We start from the raw sequence: 19735 nt of genomic DNA on the forward strand, positions 1-19735 counted from the left end.
TAATCTTCAGAATCATCCAGTGTAAAAAAAAATATTTGCAATTTTCGTCCTGAAATAAAATGAATTAAGTATGAGAAAAAATATCAAGACACCAAAACATGAATGAAAATGAGCTCTAGAAAGAGAAAGAGATCAAAGACCTTCATCAATCCCTGTTATAAAGAAAGTTTTAGTCAGAAACTATCAAAAAAGAATCATACAAAAATAGTGACATAATTTCACATAACACTTCAAATTATAAATATTGTAATGAGTCCATAGGCATACTTTATTTTGGCAATGAAAATTTTTAAACTTAAACGCAATTATATTTTTCCTAAAGTAGTGATCTTTGTTTCATAATTTGATTTATTTTGTCAAGATTTGCTATAAAAATGAACAAATCAGGAAAATGTTGTTGGTTCATGCAATCTCATTTACTTTATGAATCTTATAAAACAGCATCAGAAAAGACTAAATGAGAAGTTTTGAAAGGAAAAATGCAAAATAATCATACAAAAGTACCTAGTGTTTTTACTTTATGGCTTGTAAGTATAATTTTATTCAAACTCTGAGTATGCCAGCTGCTGGATTTCATTGTGTTTCTTCTACAATATTGTTTAAAAGCTCTGAAAGAATCCCAGAGACAATATAAGTTGTAAACATGCACATTTAATGAGAGTTGCTTCAGTGTGTGAGGCAAGACAGGGGTCCACTCGCTCAGGCTATGTACATCACACAAGAGGGAAGCGTTATCTTACCAAATCAAACCGTTATTTATAATACTCTTCTGAAGAATTTAATTATAAGGCTAAAAACCTGTAGAGAAAATGGGGATCATTTACATGGGAGCATGTGCAGTTTCATAAATTGTATCCAATCTAGTCATCTCCTTGCAAATCCATTTATGAAGAGGAGGGAGAATGTCCTTGGTTGCTAATCTGAGATAGGAGAAGCCCAGGTCCGTTCTAGCAGATGACACAGCCACCTTTCTCTTTGAAGGGGTTCTTCTCCTCTGAAATGCCTTTCACAAGGGTGTCCTCTTCCACTCTTTCCTGAATGTATTCCTTCATTTCCTCACAGCATTTAGATGTCTAAAGATGATGGGATAGATGCAATGAAAGTTCATGTGAAGTCATTTTTATTCACATTCTTGATATGTCGTTTTGAAAATGAAACATTTCCACCATTCGTGTTAAAAAATACAAAGCAAAAGAAAAATACAAAAACTTACCAACCACCTTTCAAGTTTAACCTCCAGTTTGAGTTGGTTTACTTCCATTAAAGCCTTGTCCTTGTCTGTGAGGTCGTCGACATTGATGACCGGCATCCTCTGTTAAAAGAGTTAACTCTTAAGAGAAAATATTCTTTGCATTTTTCAAAAGATTTCAAAGTACCTTAAATTTCACTCAAATAAAAAATGGACTTACGGTTAGTTACCGTTAGCGGTCCTTCACTAATGAAATCTTGCTGAAGAATCCCAGTCCTTTCCTTCAATCCGGGTTATAAAGTAATCCAAACAAACTGATTCTAATCTGGTAATCAGATTAATTCGGGGTACTCTGAATGATCATACCATTATCCCAAGCATGCTATCGAGGGACAGAATGAAGATGTGTGTTTGTTCTGGGTTTCTTTAAGGTTCAAACAAATCAAAAAGCCTTACATGGATTCCAAAGACCCAAACTGGATTAGTGCAATTTTGATTACATGTGTCTCCTGTCATGAACTATGGGTTCAAGCTTTGTGCTTCTCATTTCCTTACAGGTCATTTTGATAATACGGTTAATCTGTATTTAGCTTCCACCTGTCAAGGTGAAGGTGTATCATTTGTCTAAACACGACTGCATGGCACTTTTCCAGTGACATCCACTCCACTGGTTTAAACTGAAGACATTCATGAGATGTTTCAATGAGTTTGGCGAAATTAATTTTGACAACCTTCATGACCAGAGGTTGAGTATGGCTCAAAATCACACTTGAGCAAGAGAAGCGTTGCCTGAAATAAAAGTCAAAATAATTATCCATCCATTCATCTTCCTCCGCTTGTCCAGGACCGGGTCATGGGGGCAGCAGTCTAAGCAGAGATGCCCAGACTTCCCTCCCCCGAGTCACTTCCTCCAGCTCCTCTGGGGGGACCCCGAGGCGTTCCCAGACCAGCCGACAGACATAGTCTCTCCAGCGTGTCCTGGGTCTTTGCCGGGGCCTCCGCCCAGTGGGACATGCCCGGAACACCTCCCCAGGGAGGCATCCGGACTAGATGCTCGAGCCACCTCAACTGGCTCCTCTCGATGTGGAGGAGAAGCGGTTCTACTCCAAGCTCTCCATGGGTGACCGAGCTTCTCCCCTTATCTCTAAGGGAGCGCCCAGCCACCCTGTGGAGGAAGCTCATTTCAGCCGCTTGTATTGGGGACCTTGTTCTTTCGGTCATGACCCAGAGCTCAGGACCATAGGTGAGTATTGGAACGTTCCAACACTCAAAATAATTAATTTTTACGAATTAATCAGTCAAGCCTACATAAATATTATTAATAATTAATTCACATTTGAGTAAACAAAGTAAAAAAATGAAGAAAAAAACATTTAGAAATTAGTGTTTTTCTCTCAACATCCGATTTGTTGTCTTAACCATTGCAATAACTAAATACCGGTAAATAGAAATTTGGTCATTTCAAATATTTTATTTGATATTTGAATAAACTGATAAGCCCTGACCATCTTTTTTATTGCAACATTAGGGGATTTCACTGACTTGCAGAAAACAATTAGACAAACAAAAAGTAAAGCAAATAGACACTTTTGAAAGAGTTTCTTAAGTAAATATAAGCCACTATAGTCATTAGTTTAAATCAAATACCTAAAAGACGTTGTAATCCTGGCATTTCTAACCTGATAAATCATCATTTTGCCAGTAAAAAAACAAAAGACTATTTGAAAAACAGACATAAAGTATGTATCCAGTATTGGATCTCTCTCTGTGTCCTCTTCATCACCTCCATCTCCAAATTCATTAGAAACAGAACAAATGAAGTTAGTCACCCCCCACCAACATCAACACACACACAACTGTCTTCCAAAAATTACAACATAAACATGACTTTTAATGTCACTGCAGGGTGGATCAGATCGAGTAAGGAGATTCCTCGTTCAGTGGAAGTGAGTCACTGCATCCCCGCCCCTGAATGTGGCGATACCGCTGCTATAAAGCTGAAAGTGTCCGCAGGAACAGAGGAACAGCGCTCGCGGGGACTAACACGCGCAACTATGGAGTTTGGGATGTTGACGCTTTTTGCACTTTTCTCCTCGTTACCCGGCGGACTGTCTTTGGTACCTAAAGGTAGCAGTTTAACACCACTTTTCGTTGGTTTACAATGTTAAACCCCCCATAAGAACGGGTTATTTTCTACGTGTTGACCGAGGAAGAGTGACTTTGGTGCGCGTTCATGTATTACTTCTCACATCCTCGTGTCTGTTTTGACTGCAGGCGCGTGCCTTCTTCGCGTGGACGAAGGACCCTGCAGAGGACAAATCGAACGCTATTTCTACAACACGATCACGCAGAAGTGCGAGGTTTTCTACTATGGAGGCTGTCATGGCAACGCAAACAACTTCATGAGTTTCCAAAAGTGTCAGAAAACATGTTTTAGGATCCCAAGTGAGTGTTACTTGCTGAAATGCGATGATCATATTCAACTTTACAATCCAAAACTGCTGGATTTATTTATTTTAGCCAGCCCCACTTTGGGGTGCAGGGAGAAAATCGGGGTGTGCCAAGAGTTTGGGGTGTCACATCCCTCTGAGACTCTAAAATGCACAGAAAAAACATCACATCAGTTCATCTGTGCATATGTCTGTCTTCTCATCTGATCTATTTGAAGTTTTATGTTGAATGCTGAAGCTACCCTCTGCATTTACCAGGCTTGGGACAGTCACAAATAATACACTGTTTTTTTCCCTGTTTACGCTGCATTCATCTTTTTTTATGTCTATTTGTCCATCTGTCAATTTTAATGTTTTTTTTTTGTCTTTTATTCATTTTTTCTGTTTTTTTTAAAACCTGGTATTATTATTTTTTTTTAATATTATTTTTATTTCTTTAGTTAATTGTAAACTTTAATTGGCCATCACATTCTGCACTTAGTTGAATGTGTTCCTCCCTTGTATATATCCTGCCTTGGTTCATATGCATTTTATTTTATTTTTTTAAACATTTGCTTTCATGTTTCTTCACAGAGGTTCCACAAATCTGTAGGTTCCCCAAGGAGGAGGGTCACTGCCGGGCCCTCTTTCCCAGCTACTTCTTCAACATGAGCACCATGCAGTGTGAACCCTTTTCTTACGGAGGCTGCGGGGGAAACTCCAACCGCTTCAGAGATCTTACATCTTGCATGGATTTCTGCAGTCCACAAAAATGTCAGTAGGACGCCAGATCCCCCACTTTTTCTGAAAGTTTTACCTGCAGCATGCTAACCCTGCTTTTTGTGGGTTCCACAGCTGTTCCCATACTCTGTCTGGATCCTCTGGACAAAGGAAAGTGTTCAGCCTCCATGAGGCGGTTCTACTACAACAAAGCAACCAAGACGTGTGAGGAGTTTGCGTACTCAGGCTGTGGAGGGAGCAGCAACAACTTTGTGTCGCGTGAAAGCTGCGAGGACGTTTGTCTTAAAGGTAAAAACGCCGAAAGGAGCGATTTTTATATTTCACAAAAACTTTTAAACTGACAAGAACTTATTTAGTGGTTCCAATTTGGCCAAAAGGAATAAGGAGGAGACAACAGTGTAGTACGATTTCTCTATCAGGGTGGAAAGTCATCCAGTAATGATGTTATGACTAAAATAGGAGTCTGTCTCTGGGAGGAACTGTTTGCTTTACTCTGAAGTTTAACCTTCACTTAAAGTTCAACTTCAGCTAATCTGTTGTTACACTATTTCCTTTCAGGAGCCAAAAAGCACACAGGACTCAAAGGGAGGGATCGTCTCATGAAACGGAATAAAAAGACTCGCTTCATGGCCTTTCGTGGATAGAATGACGTGAAAGTGACGAGTTCTCGCTCCTTCACTGCATGCGACTGAAGAATTGAATTATTGCTGAAATGTTGACAAGGTCGTTTATGACTGTACTGATGCCTTACTTTTCATTAAAAGGGAGATTTTTTTGTGCATTATGAGGGATGTTAGTTCCTGCTAATCTAATGTTTTCACTTTTGTTTTTTTATTCATATTTTGTAAAAAAAAAAAAAAGAAAACTTTTTTCACAATAAAACAATTCAGCTTTTCCTGTGATTTCCTGCGCTAATGAGTATAGCATGACAAGGACTGCAAAGTGTGTGCATTGAAATATCAGTTATCTTATTTTTCCTTTAAAAAAGAAAAAGAAAAGCTCGTCTGGTCTCTTTCCCTTTATCTCATTCGCTCTCACCTTATCTCCAGGCAGCTCTTTGTTCCCTTCTAATGCTTTTGGCTCCCTTCCTTATCAGTTAATGCTCTCCAGCCTATTTCAGCGTAGCCTTCAACTTACATAGAAGTGATCCTAAAAGAGCATAAGGTAACCTCAGCTTCATCATTAATCTTTGGTCAAAAGGCAGTAAGATGCAGATTTTGAAAAACAAAGTGTATGTCAGGACTTTTCATAAATAGTTTCTCATAATATTTGAGAAAAAATTGAATTAATTAGAAATACAATCCAGAAAAAACACGCCTCTTAGAAATAAGTAAAAAATTCTTACCCCGTTGGGAGATTTTTTTTAAATAGGCCCAATTTCCAATGGGATGAGAATTTTTTTTTTTTTTACAAAGAATTCTTATTTTAATAAAATAATTCCGGTAACCAAGACATGTTTTTTTAAACTGAAATTATTGTTCTGTTGAAAAAAAATCTTAATGAGGCAAAACAGAAAAAAAGTTATATTTTCTTCAAAAAAGGAACTTTTTACTTTCTCAAGATTCCATTTTTGCAATGAAAGCTGAATAGAGCCACAGATGCCATCTCAACATCAAGACTACAACAAGAATTTGGCAGTTTATAGTAGTTTTGTTGGTCAAATACTTCTGTCAGATGGCTCATGAAAAGCTCTCAGCGTCCTAACACTGCTAAAGCTGAACAAAGGTTCCATCTCTCAGAATAGAAATGAAGCGCTGTGGGATTTTGCAGACAATAAATATTTATGGCTGATATCAAAGGAAACCACTCACCCACTGGGTCTGGCTAAAAATAGAAGGAAAAAGAAAAGTGCTTCTGGTTAAGCCTTCAAGGAATAGAGTTAAACCAACTCTTTGACAGCAGAATGAATGAGGCTGTCATGTTCTCAGTGTGTTTACATCCCAGCTTCTCTGAGGCCACATGGTCTGGAAGTTTCACAGATGAACAGGCAGGAACATTTTGGTTCGGCTGCTTTTAACTAAGATTATTTTGCCATTAAAAGTTTTTTCTTAAAACAACTTTTACTTTCTTTAAGATTTAGCTTTTACTGTGTAGCATGTTGACAACCGATTTTTACCCACAAGCAAAGCTTGTTTTTAGGATATACGACCAGAAACCAAATGGAAACATCACAAACGGTTGCCTAAAATAAGAAATTTTGCCTAAGTTCGAAAGCAAAACAAGAAATAATTGCTGTTGCTCCATCTTACAATTTAAATCTGCGTGCATTAATGGTTTGATGGGCAGCTTATTACAACTTTTTGATGCATTTTAATTCATTACCTCCAGTTTAGTGGCTCCTGCAGGTTAGAGCATCAACTTAGTCGAGTTGCTATTTCATCATTATTGCAAAAGATTTGCAGTTAGTGAAGGAATCCAAAGTTTTAATAGCTGCACAATATCACACAGATTAACACTTGAATGCCTTTTTTGTTAACACAATTGAGTATCAATTTAAGTCTTGTTTAAAAATGGATTATTGTATGATAATTGTGCAAGTGTGAGGTAAATGCGGGGTAGATAGCTCAGCCGCCCTCTGGTGGTAGGATTAAATACAACATCATCAGGAACCTTGAAAGGGATCTGACTTGGATTTCTGCTTAGAACATGAACAAAGTCATGCATGAAATTGCAAAATAGATAGGTATGCTATGCCATTTCATTTCCCTATAGAACGTTTCATTGCAAAAGTATGTGATCAACACATTTCTGTTATCTCTTTTGGGCACAAACCCTAATCACATCTGTTTTATCTTTGATAAATCCTTTTTGATAAATTATCGTGATGTTATATGCAAGCAGATCCAAGGCATTTAAAGATTTGGGCAGCTTTGTTTTTTCTCATGATTACTCCCTTTCCAGTAACGGAATTAGGGTTAAATTGACATTGGGCATATTTGCCTTTGCCTTCTGCCAGATTCATGGGTCCAGAGTTTCCTTTTCTGTTTAGAAATATAGTGTCCAATCATTAAAATTGTAATTTTTCCCGGAATTTAGGGTAATTTACGTTAAATATCAAATTAGTCAACATGAAAAAATGAAATATGAAAAAAGGGTTTTATTCTTTAAAAATAAAAGGTTGGCCATTTTGTTCTGAGCATTTTGAAGAAGAAAAAAGGAAAAAAAACCTGCAGCAGATGTGACCACAGGAGCTGAACACGTACCTCTATTTTCAGATTTATTTCTTCACTGTCAGTCTGTTTAAAATACAGAGCAAAAGCTGTCAGCCGCACCGACATGGCATCACAGTTTCCCCCACATTCATCACCTTATGTTCCATGAAGTGCAAAGTCTCTTCCTCGCTGGCATTAGCAGATGGTTGTGCCTTGGGATGCAGATTTAGATGATTCCACTGTTTAACACTTGTGCTATCCTAGGCACTTTAACATTGGGAGTGGGGTCATCTAGACCCACTAGACAGTGCTCTGAACCTTTTTTCTTCAATGATTTGTGATCTTCACTGGTGTCCATGGATTACATGAAATCTTTCCACCTTTATCCACCTTTGTCATGGTAGGGAGAACACGTCAATGTAAGGGTGGGGTCATCAAAGATAGCACAAGGGGTAAAAAAGGTTTATATAAGAAAAATTATCATTTGTGGCAATTTGCATTTAATTATTTAGCTAAGTCAAACGTTTTAGGTGTTTGTGAGAGCTTTCGCAGCTAAAATCCACCATCTGGTTTCCAGTGAAATGCCAGCAGAAAGGGATGGGGGAGAGTTGTATGTGGACGTTTAAAAAAGGCAAACACTGGTCTCCTGCTGTTCTCCCTGCTGTGGGTGGGCTGTGCTGCACAAAATGAATTTTTGAGAGGAATTTCTACCTTTCAGAAAAAGGGTCTGAGACCTATCTCAGGCAAAAAATAACTGAAAAAATAAACGAATATTTCACCGGATTACAGTTTTGTATGCAAGCCCTTACAGTAACAGCTGGGCTTTTGTTGGTGGAGAATAGCATCTCTTTTGCAGCAGATGACTCAGGGGCTCTAAATAACTTAGACTCTTCCACTCTACAGCAAATGTGTCACAATCTGTTTCCAGCAAGGGTCAGGAAGATTAAAAATGATTTTAGCCGGAAGGAGAAAATACAGTTGCCCAATTCCCCCCCAAGTCAAGTCAAGTGATAATTTGTCCCTTTTCCTGGCAGAGCTAAAAAGAATTGAAAAAGGAAGGAAAAAAAGAAATGATTTTAATCTGAGCAGGTGGCTCTTTTCCCTCTTTGCCTGTGTGCTTCAATTACCAACTTCCCGAAAGTCAAAGACTTTAAAGTGAGCTTAGGTGCTGGAGTTCTCTGCAGACTCAGCAACTAAACGCATGAGCGTGACTACATTTTCTGCCTAATAATTCCTTCTTTTTACATTAAGCACAGCTGACAAACTGGAGACTCAAAAGAGAGACCAAGAGTAGAGAAGTAAGTATTGTTATTAAGCAGAGTTAGTCATTTCTTATACAAAACAGTATATAAAAAAGACCCATTTTGGTGGTATGATTTAGAAAAAAAAACGTATGTATAAAAAAATGGTGGTAATGAAACTGACGAAAATGATTTTGCTTGGATATGAGGCCAACAAAAGCAGGTAGAGTTAATAAAAATTGTGAATAAGTCAGATCCCCACTGCAGGAGACAGACAGAGTAAACCACCATGTTAACTTTTAAAGTTAAAATGCAAATCACAACTAAAGCACCAAGATGGGAGAAAATGGAAAGAAGCACATGGATTTTTATGTCAGACTTTGCAGGATAACTCAAAGTCAGTCTCCTTCATCAAATTCCTGACTTTAGAAATCTGAATTCAAACCTGAACTGATTAAAATTAAGATATTTTCCAGTGTTAGCCGGATCCTCATGTCAATACCTGACCTGACAGCAAAACAAAATCCATTAGAAACTCCTAACTGTGGTTTTTATTCCACTTGGGGGCACTAGAAACAAGCTGCAAAGTTTTTAATTCTATTACTTGTAAGGTTTAAAGATTCCAATAAATTACTTAAAAACATAAAACTGCAATAACTTTGGATTATTAACAGTCTTTTGTTTATTTAAAACAGGTAAAATACAAATCCACTGCAGTCATTCTACTTCAATTTAGATTTTTTTAAAATTATTTATTTATAATAAAAAACTCCAAAGCATATTTTATGCAATATGCTTTATCAAGCGGGGAGCTCAGTTTTGCTCAAAGTATCCTTCCGCTAAAGCATTCCTTTGGTCACAAAATCTTTAATGGAGTAGACAGACTTTAACAAGTCCAACCAACGCTTTCAGCTTCCCATTCTTTTTTTTTTTTGCAGCTTCTGAGGCCTAAAAGTGGGTTCCCTCATGCACAACGCAATGTAAGGATGTTTCCTTTATTTTTAAATGAAGCATTGACTCTGGCACCGAGTCCACAGGGTCTTTATTTTCACATCATTATCCTCTAGGTTCAGAGCACGGTGGGTCCTGTGAAAAAGGCGTCTCTCCAGCTCCATTTTCCCTCATTCATTCTTCACCATCCATCATCAGCACAGCTGACAGGATTCTCTGCTGGGTGAGCTTTCTTCGTGGAAGTGTCCACTAACCGCAGCTCAGTCGCCAGCCCACCATCCATGTGAATCAGGGAAAGAGGGCATTCTGCCAGGACAGATTTCTTGTACAGTGCTGAGTTTTTAGTGCACTTTGGGGGGAAAAAGCAGGAGGACATTTCAGAGGAAGCAAAATGTGCTTCCTCTAAACCAACAAGCTCAAGTTAGGGTTAGGAATGGCTGCAGCAAACCTACATGAAAGTGCAAGCAAGCAAATAACATGTGGCAGCCAAGGAGAAGATTATTAACATTCCCAAGTAGATTGTGTTTGTCCACTCCTCTCCTCTAGGTGCCTGTCCTGTCTTCACTGCAAGTTTGAACACCTCTTGTTTTTGGGAGATGGCATGGCTTTGGACACGAGAGCTCATGATGACAAAATGTGTTATAAAGATGCAACGCCAAGCCCGCCGAAACGTTGCGGGTGTGTTTTTGCCTGCGTGAACATGGGCGGGATGAAGAGCGATGACTGTCAAATCCAGAGTGACAGAGAATCTGGGAGAAACAGCTGTTTGTGTTGGAATTAAGAATGAAAAAACAAAGTTACAGAATAAAAGACAACAACAGGAGCTTCCTGTGGAGCTGGTTCCCCATAGGTCTTCTGTTTCTAGCATCCCGCTTGCTAAAAGTCAAACCATGACGCCAAAAACAAAGTTAGAAAGGCTTTGAAAGGGAAGGTCCATTTTTTTAGGAATACTCATTAAAATACACCTAAAGATCCATAGTAATAACCCCTTGATGCCTGAATTTATTTCCAGCAAAAGAAATCACTTGTGTTTTTGCTTTCAAGTAGCTGGTAAATTTGGAGCAGAAATGACTTGATGCATATTTTCCTCAATAAGCATTAAGGGGTTAAAAAATCAATTCTGTTGGGTTGGTTGATTGGTCTCCATCAGTTGGGTGAAACCTTCTACTAACAGGAGTTATTAATTTGGTTGCCTAAGCCTAACAAAAAGACTTTCTTTAACATTGACCACAAACACCAAAGGACTATGGGATTTTTTTCCTAAAAAGAGAGAGATGAAACGATGAAATTAAAACATTACTATTGATATTCATTTGATTCTATGTTAAAAAAAATCAAATACCATGCCTGAATACTGATTACAAAGTGCAAAAATTGCCAATGTGCTGCAATTTTTCATTTTGTATTCTATACCTCCTTCATTCTCCTGGGGTTTCAAAAAAATCTGCTGGAGTTAACCCAACTATTATGAGGAGGAAGCCAGAAAACTGAAGACATCACACAGTAGAAGCGCAGCATGCATGAAGCAGAGCAGCGCAGCATCCAGTCACCAATGGGAACATTTGCACATATGATACCAAAACTGCCAGCAAAGTTGAAGATTCATCAACGAATAAAATAATCCAATTAAAAAAAAGACAAAAATCAGACAGAAAATGACCTGTAATGTAACAGCCTCATTGCTTTACCCATGATAAGGCACAATTTTTAAGTTTGAATCCAAATTAGACAAGAAAATAAACAGATTATCTGATAATCATTTATATATATTTTAGAATTTTCACTTAGAGCGTGTTAACTAACTGGCACAGCAAAAAGTGAAATTGCTTGTGCTGCTTGAATGTTCTTAATAAAAGACAACATATAACCTGCAGATAACACAAAACATCAACTATAATTTCATAAGGAACAAATGTGAATCCTCATTTATATGTAAAGTGTTTTCAAAATAGGAACACTGTATCCAGACAACCACCCAATCCGCTGTGAAGAGGTTTCTCACCCTTGTGTGTGTGTGTCAGCCCCCACCTCCCTGAACACGCACATACACGCACACAGCAGAGGTTAGTCGAGGAGGGGCTCCACACTCCGCTGCCTGGACCGCGTAAAGCGGAGTCTGCCCGATGATCTTGGATTACGCGCAGTCAACTGTCAGAGCGCGCACCGGCTGCAGCTCCCTGCCGCGCATCAACTTCTTCCAGACCCGTTTAAAATCCGTAAAAAAGATGGAAACGTGCGCGAACTCGCCTCTATAGTTGTTATTTTTAATTACTGTTTGACTGTGGCTTTATTTTACCTGGATGCAAAAGGAAAAGTTTGTGTCGACGCTGCGTTAAAGAGGAGCACAGGAGCTGGAAAGACTCTTTCTCCTCCTCGTCTATAACCCTTTAAAGGAGCTGCATCCTCTCAAATCTGTAAGTCGTGGTCTTTGCTTTTTCCTTTTTCCTCTCTAAATTTTCGTTGTTTCAGAATCTTGCATAGAAAACGTGACCAGATCATTATGCAAATAGGTGAAGATTTGGGATTTGCAAGTCAAAACTCCCCATTTTGGCATCTTAAAATGTCGCCACTGGGGAAAAGAAACCTGCGGGGATTTGTTCAGCCAGTTGATGCCAAAAGAGCTGATTAGATTTGTTTCCATAAATGTATATTTTAAAATATATCATTTATTATAATTATTTGCAAAAAAAATGTATTTGAAAACATTTAGAGATGATCAAATTATTGATACTCATTTGCTTCTGTGGCTCTGTAAATGATTGAATATCTAATTTTCAGGGATATAACTGATGATTTATGGCAACAACTATAATCAGTAATGTTGGCTTCTTCTGAAAAAATCCTGATTGACAGGGGATATAATTGAGATTAATGCCCAGAAATACCACAAAGTCTGCTATGATGGAGCCCCTTTTCCCCTCCAAATTAAAGCTAATTTAATTGGGGAAATGGTAACATTTAGGCACAAACTGTGCAGACATGAGAATTTGTCTCCATCGACACAGCAGGCGAAGATCAGGATTATTTTGACCTAAATGACCTAAAGGAAAATGGAAAAAGTGGCAAATACACTTCATAGTCTAAATGCTGACTTTATCCATGTCACACAGGTCAGATTAATCTGTGTACATATATTCTATGTACACTGGACTGTTGATCTTAAGCCTTTTTTTCACACAAAAAATACTAAGATGTCCTTTTTTTTGAGTTAAACCACATTTCTGGAGCTCCATGTCAATTTTCAAAGAAAACTCATAGATGGAGGAAAAAAAGAAATTCCTTCATGGATCCATCTGCCACAATCTGGAAACAAATCAATTCAAAAATGTATCTAAATGTTGACCTTTTTCCGTCTCCAAGCAATAGCAGAATTGAACTGTGAAAGATGTCTGCAGCTATGTTGGGATTCTTCTTTCGGGGATTCCTTTTGGGTTTATATAACCGTGTTTGGAGTAATAGCCCATGTCATCGGGGGCTTTTATTAGAGGCTTAAGTGGCATCAGCGAGCTAATATGCCTGCAAGCAACAGCAGCTCCCCCCTGTACATATAGAACTCTGATATATACACATTCCACGCAATGAAGAGGACGACAAGAATAGCAACAAACATAATCGAGCTGTCAGAGGAGGCAAGAGATTCAGAAACAGCCCACGATGAGAGAGGGAGCTGGGAGGGAGGGGATCTGAGCAGGAAGGCAGGCCCACATATGTAAGGTGACTGGGTCTGCTTGCAACGTGTCGAGCTGCTTCCTGAGTCTCCAAGATTAATTTATCATTAATTGCAAGTGTTGTGATTGGCTAGGGGTCGATCTGTCAAGGAGCAGAACCGAGTGGCTATTCATGGTCAGAAGCGAGAGGTCTGTCAGAGGGAGTCCTCTAAAACGCCAGAAAATCTGCCAGATGTGGGTTTGAACTTGCAGAGATGAGGAACAGATGTTTCATAATCATATGCAAAAGATAGATCAATAGCATTGCAAGCTCTTGGACGATTTATTTCTCACTCATTTGTGAATTTGTGGCATTTGGGTCAGCCATCGTGGGAAAACGCTGTGTGTTTGCGGCCGTACACATTATGCACGCCGTTCCTGCTTCCTCCCATGTCCATATTACCTACACGTACAAATGCTTGGCAATAAAAATGAAAGGCGTCTCTCGGGGAAGTTATTACACCTCCACTGCCTGTTTTCATCCCTCTGTATTAACCCAAGTTCATTTTCATGTTCCTGAGAATGCTGTGGATGTCACTCGGCACAGACAGGAGTCTGCTCAATTTACATAGCAGGGCCTTTTATAATGCTTTATTACCAAATCACAGCATGGAAAAAAAATCATGATTAACATCAGTCAAGAATTGTTCATTTTCAGAAAAATCCTCTCGCGCAGTTGAAAGACATTTTTTCTGTCGTGCAATTAATTTCTCCCATTGGTAGTTTTCAAACGTTTGAAGTGGGGGGGCCAGTCTCTTGATTCAAGCTACTAAAAGGTCACCCAGCGTCCCATGTTAGCAGCCCATGCATCAGGCTGAGACAGATCCAAGGGTGTGGTTTAACCTTTCCCTCTGCATAGTAAGTGTGACGGGGTGACAAATATGTCCCGCAGCAGCACACAGCTGGATCTGAGGGAAGCGACAGTCTTCATTTCACAACGATTGTATATAGTCAACTTAAAGACCCAATCCGGTCATCGTTTGATCTATTGTAGAAGCGTTCCCAGTTGTTTTTTTAATTATGATAATGCCGTTTTTAGCCAGAATCAAAGAACTTCTGTCGTTTTCTAGAACATAGTTTCTGTAGAGCGGCAGTAGTTTGTTAGAAATTCTGTATTTGAACGGAGCAACCCTGCCCCACTCCCCATCACCCTTAACTAAGAGCTCTCGTTTTACACACTCTACCTGTAGCTTACAAGTAATACTCAGAAATCCCATTTTAAGCTTAATAATCTTCATATAATTATGCTTTCCATTATCAGGAAAATGCCAAAAGAACATGTTAGAATAAAACAAAAAAACAATTTTCACCAGAGTGGGTCTTTGACTGAAACTAAATGGTTGCAAAAAACGTTTTGTAATGGGTGCAGCCCAACTGCAGCTGCTCTGTGCAACTTTAAACATTTTTTACGTCACTCTACCTAATAGTTATTTCGCACAGATAAAAAATAAAAGCCACATTTATGCGTTTCACTCATCTCCGATCTGTAAAGCAGTCCGTGAAGAATCGGCTGAATGAACACGTGAAGGATTGAAATAACAAACTGGATACCACAAGAAACAAAAGAAAGAAAAATAATTCGACACAGCTTTGCTGTTGCTTGATTTGCTATCAAAAGATTCTAGAGAAGAAGTTTTGACAAGCAGGAAGAGACGAGGCTTTGTGTTTGTGGGGAGATCACATTGACCCGTGATTATTCTGTTTTTCATTTAAATTGAAGCCCAGATGGTCTGGATGCTGCAAGTGCACAGTGGGTGGTCAATCACACTTCTCCAATTTATTGAATGTGGGGCGGTGGATTTAGAGTTGCTTTCTATCACACATTTACCTTCAGCTACAAAGAAGAAAAAAATGACTTCACAGGCTTGATGCCATAATTAGTAATTTGTCAGAATAAAGGAAAATAACCTTTCCTGGGCCTGAAATAACTTAAAGATGTTAATCTCAACTGAATGGTGATCAAAGCTTCTGTTCAGGTGTCAAATTGAGCTTCTACACTTCCACAACTGAACAACAAGAAAGCTGAAAATCCTGCCAAAGGCTCAGAACTTCTTCTTTGCTGCCCTGATGGGAGGAAATGTGCTTCTAGCAGCACTTCACAATTACTTTAGCCTCTTAGTATGAACATTTAGAAACCCCAGAGTCAGAGTTAAAGCACACAGGTGATCAGTTCTTTTCACAGTAAATGATAGTTACATATGAGTTGCTATGGTTTCCTATGTTCAAGCAACTCGTTTTAATATTATTTTATGCATACCATATTTAGCTGAATATCTTCGCCTTCTGTGCCTGTTTGTTTTCTTTTGCTAGTGTCATAGCTGTGTCCTTTCACACTTTGCTTCTTTATTGTATGTCAGTGACTGGCACCCCGGCCTGCCTTGACTTGTTTGGTTTAATTTCCCCCTGTTCTGCTTTCCCTTGTCCTCATTTATGACCTTTTTACTCTTCATCCTCACCGCTGACTGTGTCCTGTCTTTTCCCCATTCTTCTTCTCCGTCCTGCTTCCCTAGTTTCATCCAAATCCTTTCCCCTTTTCGTTTCTGCATGTGAATGAAAAAAACACCCCCAGAGGAGCTCAGTGTCAACCAGCTGTCATTAAAGGAAACTTGCAATCACACATTATAGGGTGTCCGACAAATGACAAAATGTCGAAAAGTTTTCATTAAAAACATGAGTGTTTACAGTTAGAAACTAAAACCCAACCACAACATCTGAGGCGTTAAAAATAATTTTGAAGTCATGCAGGTTTTAACTTATTTTTTCTTCTTCTTCTCCAGTTTTGACAATTTAAAAAACAGAATTACGTTGCAAAATCTTTGTCGTTTCACATGTTAAATTGGTAATGTGCTCTTGGAAAGAAAAAAATCAGACATCAATTCAAAATATAAAATACAGAAGAACTTATATCTCCAAGTCTTCTAAGCTTTCCTCACTTTTACGGCTTTGACAACACGCAGACTGGATTTATTTGCTTCAGTGCGCAGGTAAACAACCTCTTTAAATGTGCAGATGGCTACCGTTTGATGATAAATGAATGCAACCAAATAAAGAAAAAACTGCAATTCATTTTCTCATATAGTTCTGGCTTTAGCTGGACTGGTGTTATTTAAAAAGCGCTTACTTAATTCAAAACCTGTTACAAAAGGTAATTTGTTACCAAAACAGTAGAAAGTACATAAAATGGTTCCATTTTTTTTTTTAGCAAAAGCTCTCATTCATCCACTGTCAATGAACAGAAAGCACCTTAAGAAATGTAGTATTAGGGTCACCATGAAACCAAAGTGATTAAATAATAACACAAGAATAAAGTAATGAAATTTGAGAAAAAAATCATTAAAATATGAGAAAACAGTTGTAAAGTAACAAGCAAACGTCAAAGTTTAATGAAAAGAAGTTGTAAAATTATGGCTAATATTATTCACAGATACTAAAGTGCGACCAAGCACAACAACTGATGGAAATTCACGTTGGCCCCAAGTGATACGTGCAGCTGAAATGTACTTTGCTGCATTGCCCAAACTTATTTGAACCTTTACCCTAACCTTAGCCTTGCCCTAATTACGTGCAAATAGTCTTTATTTAAAATTATTTGAATAAGTCGACATTTTTACGAGAATAAAATTGTAAATTTTGGATCCAAAGTTGTAATTTCACAAGGAAAAAGTTTGGCTTTTTTAAAAATAAAATTATAAATTCATGAAAATAAAATTGTACATTTATAAAAAAGTGAAGAAGATTCAGTGAGATTCTTGAACAGTGTGACGTCCATCTGCTGTCTGTGTATATAACCTAAATTACACAAGTATTGTTCGAGTGTCTTTGTTGAAACATTTGAAAAGCCAAATGTAACATTTTTTAAAAAAAAGGATGACTTTTTCCTTGTAAAGTTACGACTTTTTGAAACATTAATTTACGACTTTATTCCCATAAAACTTTGACTTTTTTCTCGTAGTTGTACGACTTTACTCTTGCAAAGTTTCAACTTCTTTTACAGAATTGTACAACTTCATTCTCGTAAAAAGTTGAATCTCTTTCTCATAAATGTATAACTTTATTCCTGTAAAAACTTGCCTTTTTTCTCATATCTGTACGACTTTAATCTTGCAAAATGTTGACTTTTTTTTTATAATTGTACGACTTTATTCCCTCAAAACTTTGACTTTTTCCGTTTGTCATGGTGGCCGTAATACTCTGTCGTATTTCTGACAACAGTAATAAAAAAATCAGCATGATATTTATGCGACCCATGAGTTTGCCAACATGAAAATGTGTCTAATTATTCAAACATTCAGTGGTATAACAAATTCTCAGCTGCTGCAGATTCTGAATTTATGTGCAGCCTGCAGTTTATCTCCGGGTTAATCTTTTGATTCATGCAGAAAGTGGTTTGGAAGTTTTGCCCAAAAGAGCTGGTTTCTTCGTCTTCTTGAATCCCTTTCTTGGACCCAAAGGGCATCATTTTCCTCTAATTTGACTAGGCATAAAAATAAATGTTTACAAGCTGTGGATCATGTGCCTCAACCAGAAAAAGTTGTATTTTTTTTTCATCTTTGATTTAGGCTCAATTGCTCCTTTAATCGTGTCTGTTTATAATAAGATAAGAAAGATGAGTTTACTGGGAGACATTTTTGTAAATGAAAAAGGTAAAAACGGTGGAATAAGCTGGTCAGATGTTGGGGGAAAAGAAGTCAAGAAAAACAGACAGTTAAACATCTGGCCTAAGAATTTAGAGGATAAATAATTATCTGTCCACTAAGACATTTCTGCCAAAAGTCCGTCTAGAAGTCCTTCAGCATCTCAATTCATGCCCATGGGAACTGAAACTAAAAAGACAATTATTGATCTGGTAATGCTTTTTTTTTTTTTTAATCTCCAAGGAAAACTCTGTCTTTTCTGTGGCAGGCTGGTAAATCCGACTCATTATGATATCCCCAGACTATCAAACCATTTAATAGTTTCCTGAACTGTTGGGCCATTTTTCCTCCTCATTTTCTGCCTGTAGAAGTGGCCATAATCCCCCCCCTATCTAGGTTTTTTTTAGTGATTAATCATGGTATTAAGAGAATGCCATTACATAGACTTCAGAGGTCATGGTTGCCATATTTTTCCTCCGTTGTGAAGCATCCCCAAGGCTGCGCTAAAATCTGAAGAGGAGTTTAAAGCTCTTTGCTTTATAGACGCATCGCATTATTACTGTTCATTTCAGTGCAATATCTGAGCTCATGAGGAGTGTTTGCACATGCTCTCTGCATCACACCTCTGCGGCATCAAATACCCCCTTTTTCAGCCTTCGCTGTGATCTTTTGTACCATCATTCCCCCCTTCTTCCTTCCATCTTCCTCAGCTTTGGTGCTGAGAGTAACACGACTCCCTGAATATGTCCTCCTGTTAATTGAATTTACCTTGTGATGTTAACTCCTCGTTTTCCTTCCCTGTTTTCTGTCATTGCTTCATTAGTGTCCCGCTCTTTTAATTGGTTTCCATTTTTACCCCCGGGGTCAGAGCACTGAAGGACTGGCAGAAAGTTTGATTATATTTCTTGCTGCTGTGTTTGTGCAGGACTGTTTAGATCTCTATCACTCTGCCCATCTCCTTCCTCGCTCTGTTTACAGCTTGTAGCACCCAAACACAACATGCTCCCTGACCCAGCGGAGAATGCCGTCTGCCTCCAGAAAAATCCCTGTCAAAGTATCTTCAGTTTCAATTCACTGCAGGAAAATGCTGTAATTGTTCTTCTTATCTGTTCTTCCTCATCCACAAGCAAGGACAAGTCAGGGATGCTACTCTTGAAAGCTCCTTTTATTTATTATTATTGATTTTATTTTATTTGGACATAATTCAACTCAAGTACACCAAATAACCAGGTAAAGAAAGCTGACTGTTTTGGTATGTGCTCTATGAAAATGGTGTTTTTGGTGTTTTTAACAAATACTTGTGGCATTTTTCTGATGATGGAGCTTAAAACTTTCTTTATTTAAATCATTGTAAATCAGGAACAGAGGGACAAATGTCATTTGAAAAGAGCTTATTTGTGATGTAGAAAATACAAAGCTACCTGCTTCGAGCTCTCAGCGATGGTGAAGGGAAGGGGGACGGGCTAACTCTTTACCAACAGATCTGCCCTCAGAGGCAAATTCTTAATGAATTCCTTCCACTTTGCAGAAGCGATGTCCAAGAAAACAACTCAGAGTTTTTGACTTTCATTAAAAATGACAATCATAATTAAGAGATCACCGGGGACGTTTTGTAAATGGATTACAAATGACCGTGACTTTAAGCTTGTAGCAGTTACAGTATCAACAGAACAGACAATACTTCAACAAAT

At 38.2% G+C, this 19735-nt stretch overlaps 2 protein-coding genes across 2 annotated transcripts in view; both read left to right on the top strand.

Annotated features, from left to right (window-relative positions):
• The first annotated feature begins 2224 nt into the window (after window positions 1–2224).
• tfpi2 (tissue factor pathway inhibitor 2) lies at window positions 2225–5261 on the top strand. The gene is made up of 6 exons (XM_004073825.4): window positions 2225–2432; window positions 3095–3316; window positions 3464–3634; window positions 4213–4392; window positions 4474–4647; window positions 4918–5261. The coding sequence occupies exons 1-6, from the start codon at window positions 2240–2242 to the stop codon at window positions 5001–5003; spliced, it is 1026 nt and encodes a 341-aa protein (XP_004073873.2). The 5' UTR covers window positions 2225–2239; the 3' UTR covers window positions 5004–5261.
• A 6508-nt stretch (window positions 5262–11769) lies between these two features.
• calcr (calcitonin receptor) overlaps window positions 11770–19735 on the top strand; it is a 62668-nt gene continuing 54702 nt past the window's right edge. Inside the window, exon 1 of the mRNA XM_023959873.2 lies at window positions 11770–12117. The gene's annotated coding sequence lies outside the window, so the exon portion shown is untranslated. The remainder of the gene's footprint in view (window positions 12118–19735) is intronic.

This window comes from Oryzias latipes, chromosome 11, assembly GCF_053564925.1.
Source record: "Oryzias latipes strain Hd-rR chromosome 11, Olatipes_Hd-rR_3.1".
NCBI lineage: Eukaryota > Metazoa > Chordata > Actinopteri > Beloniformes > Adrianichthyidae > Oryzias > Oryzias latipes.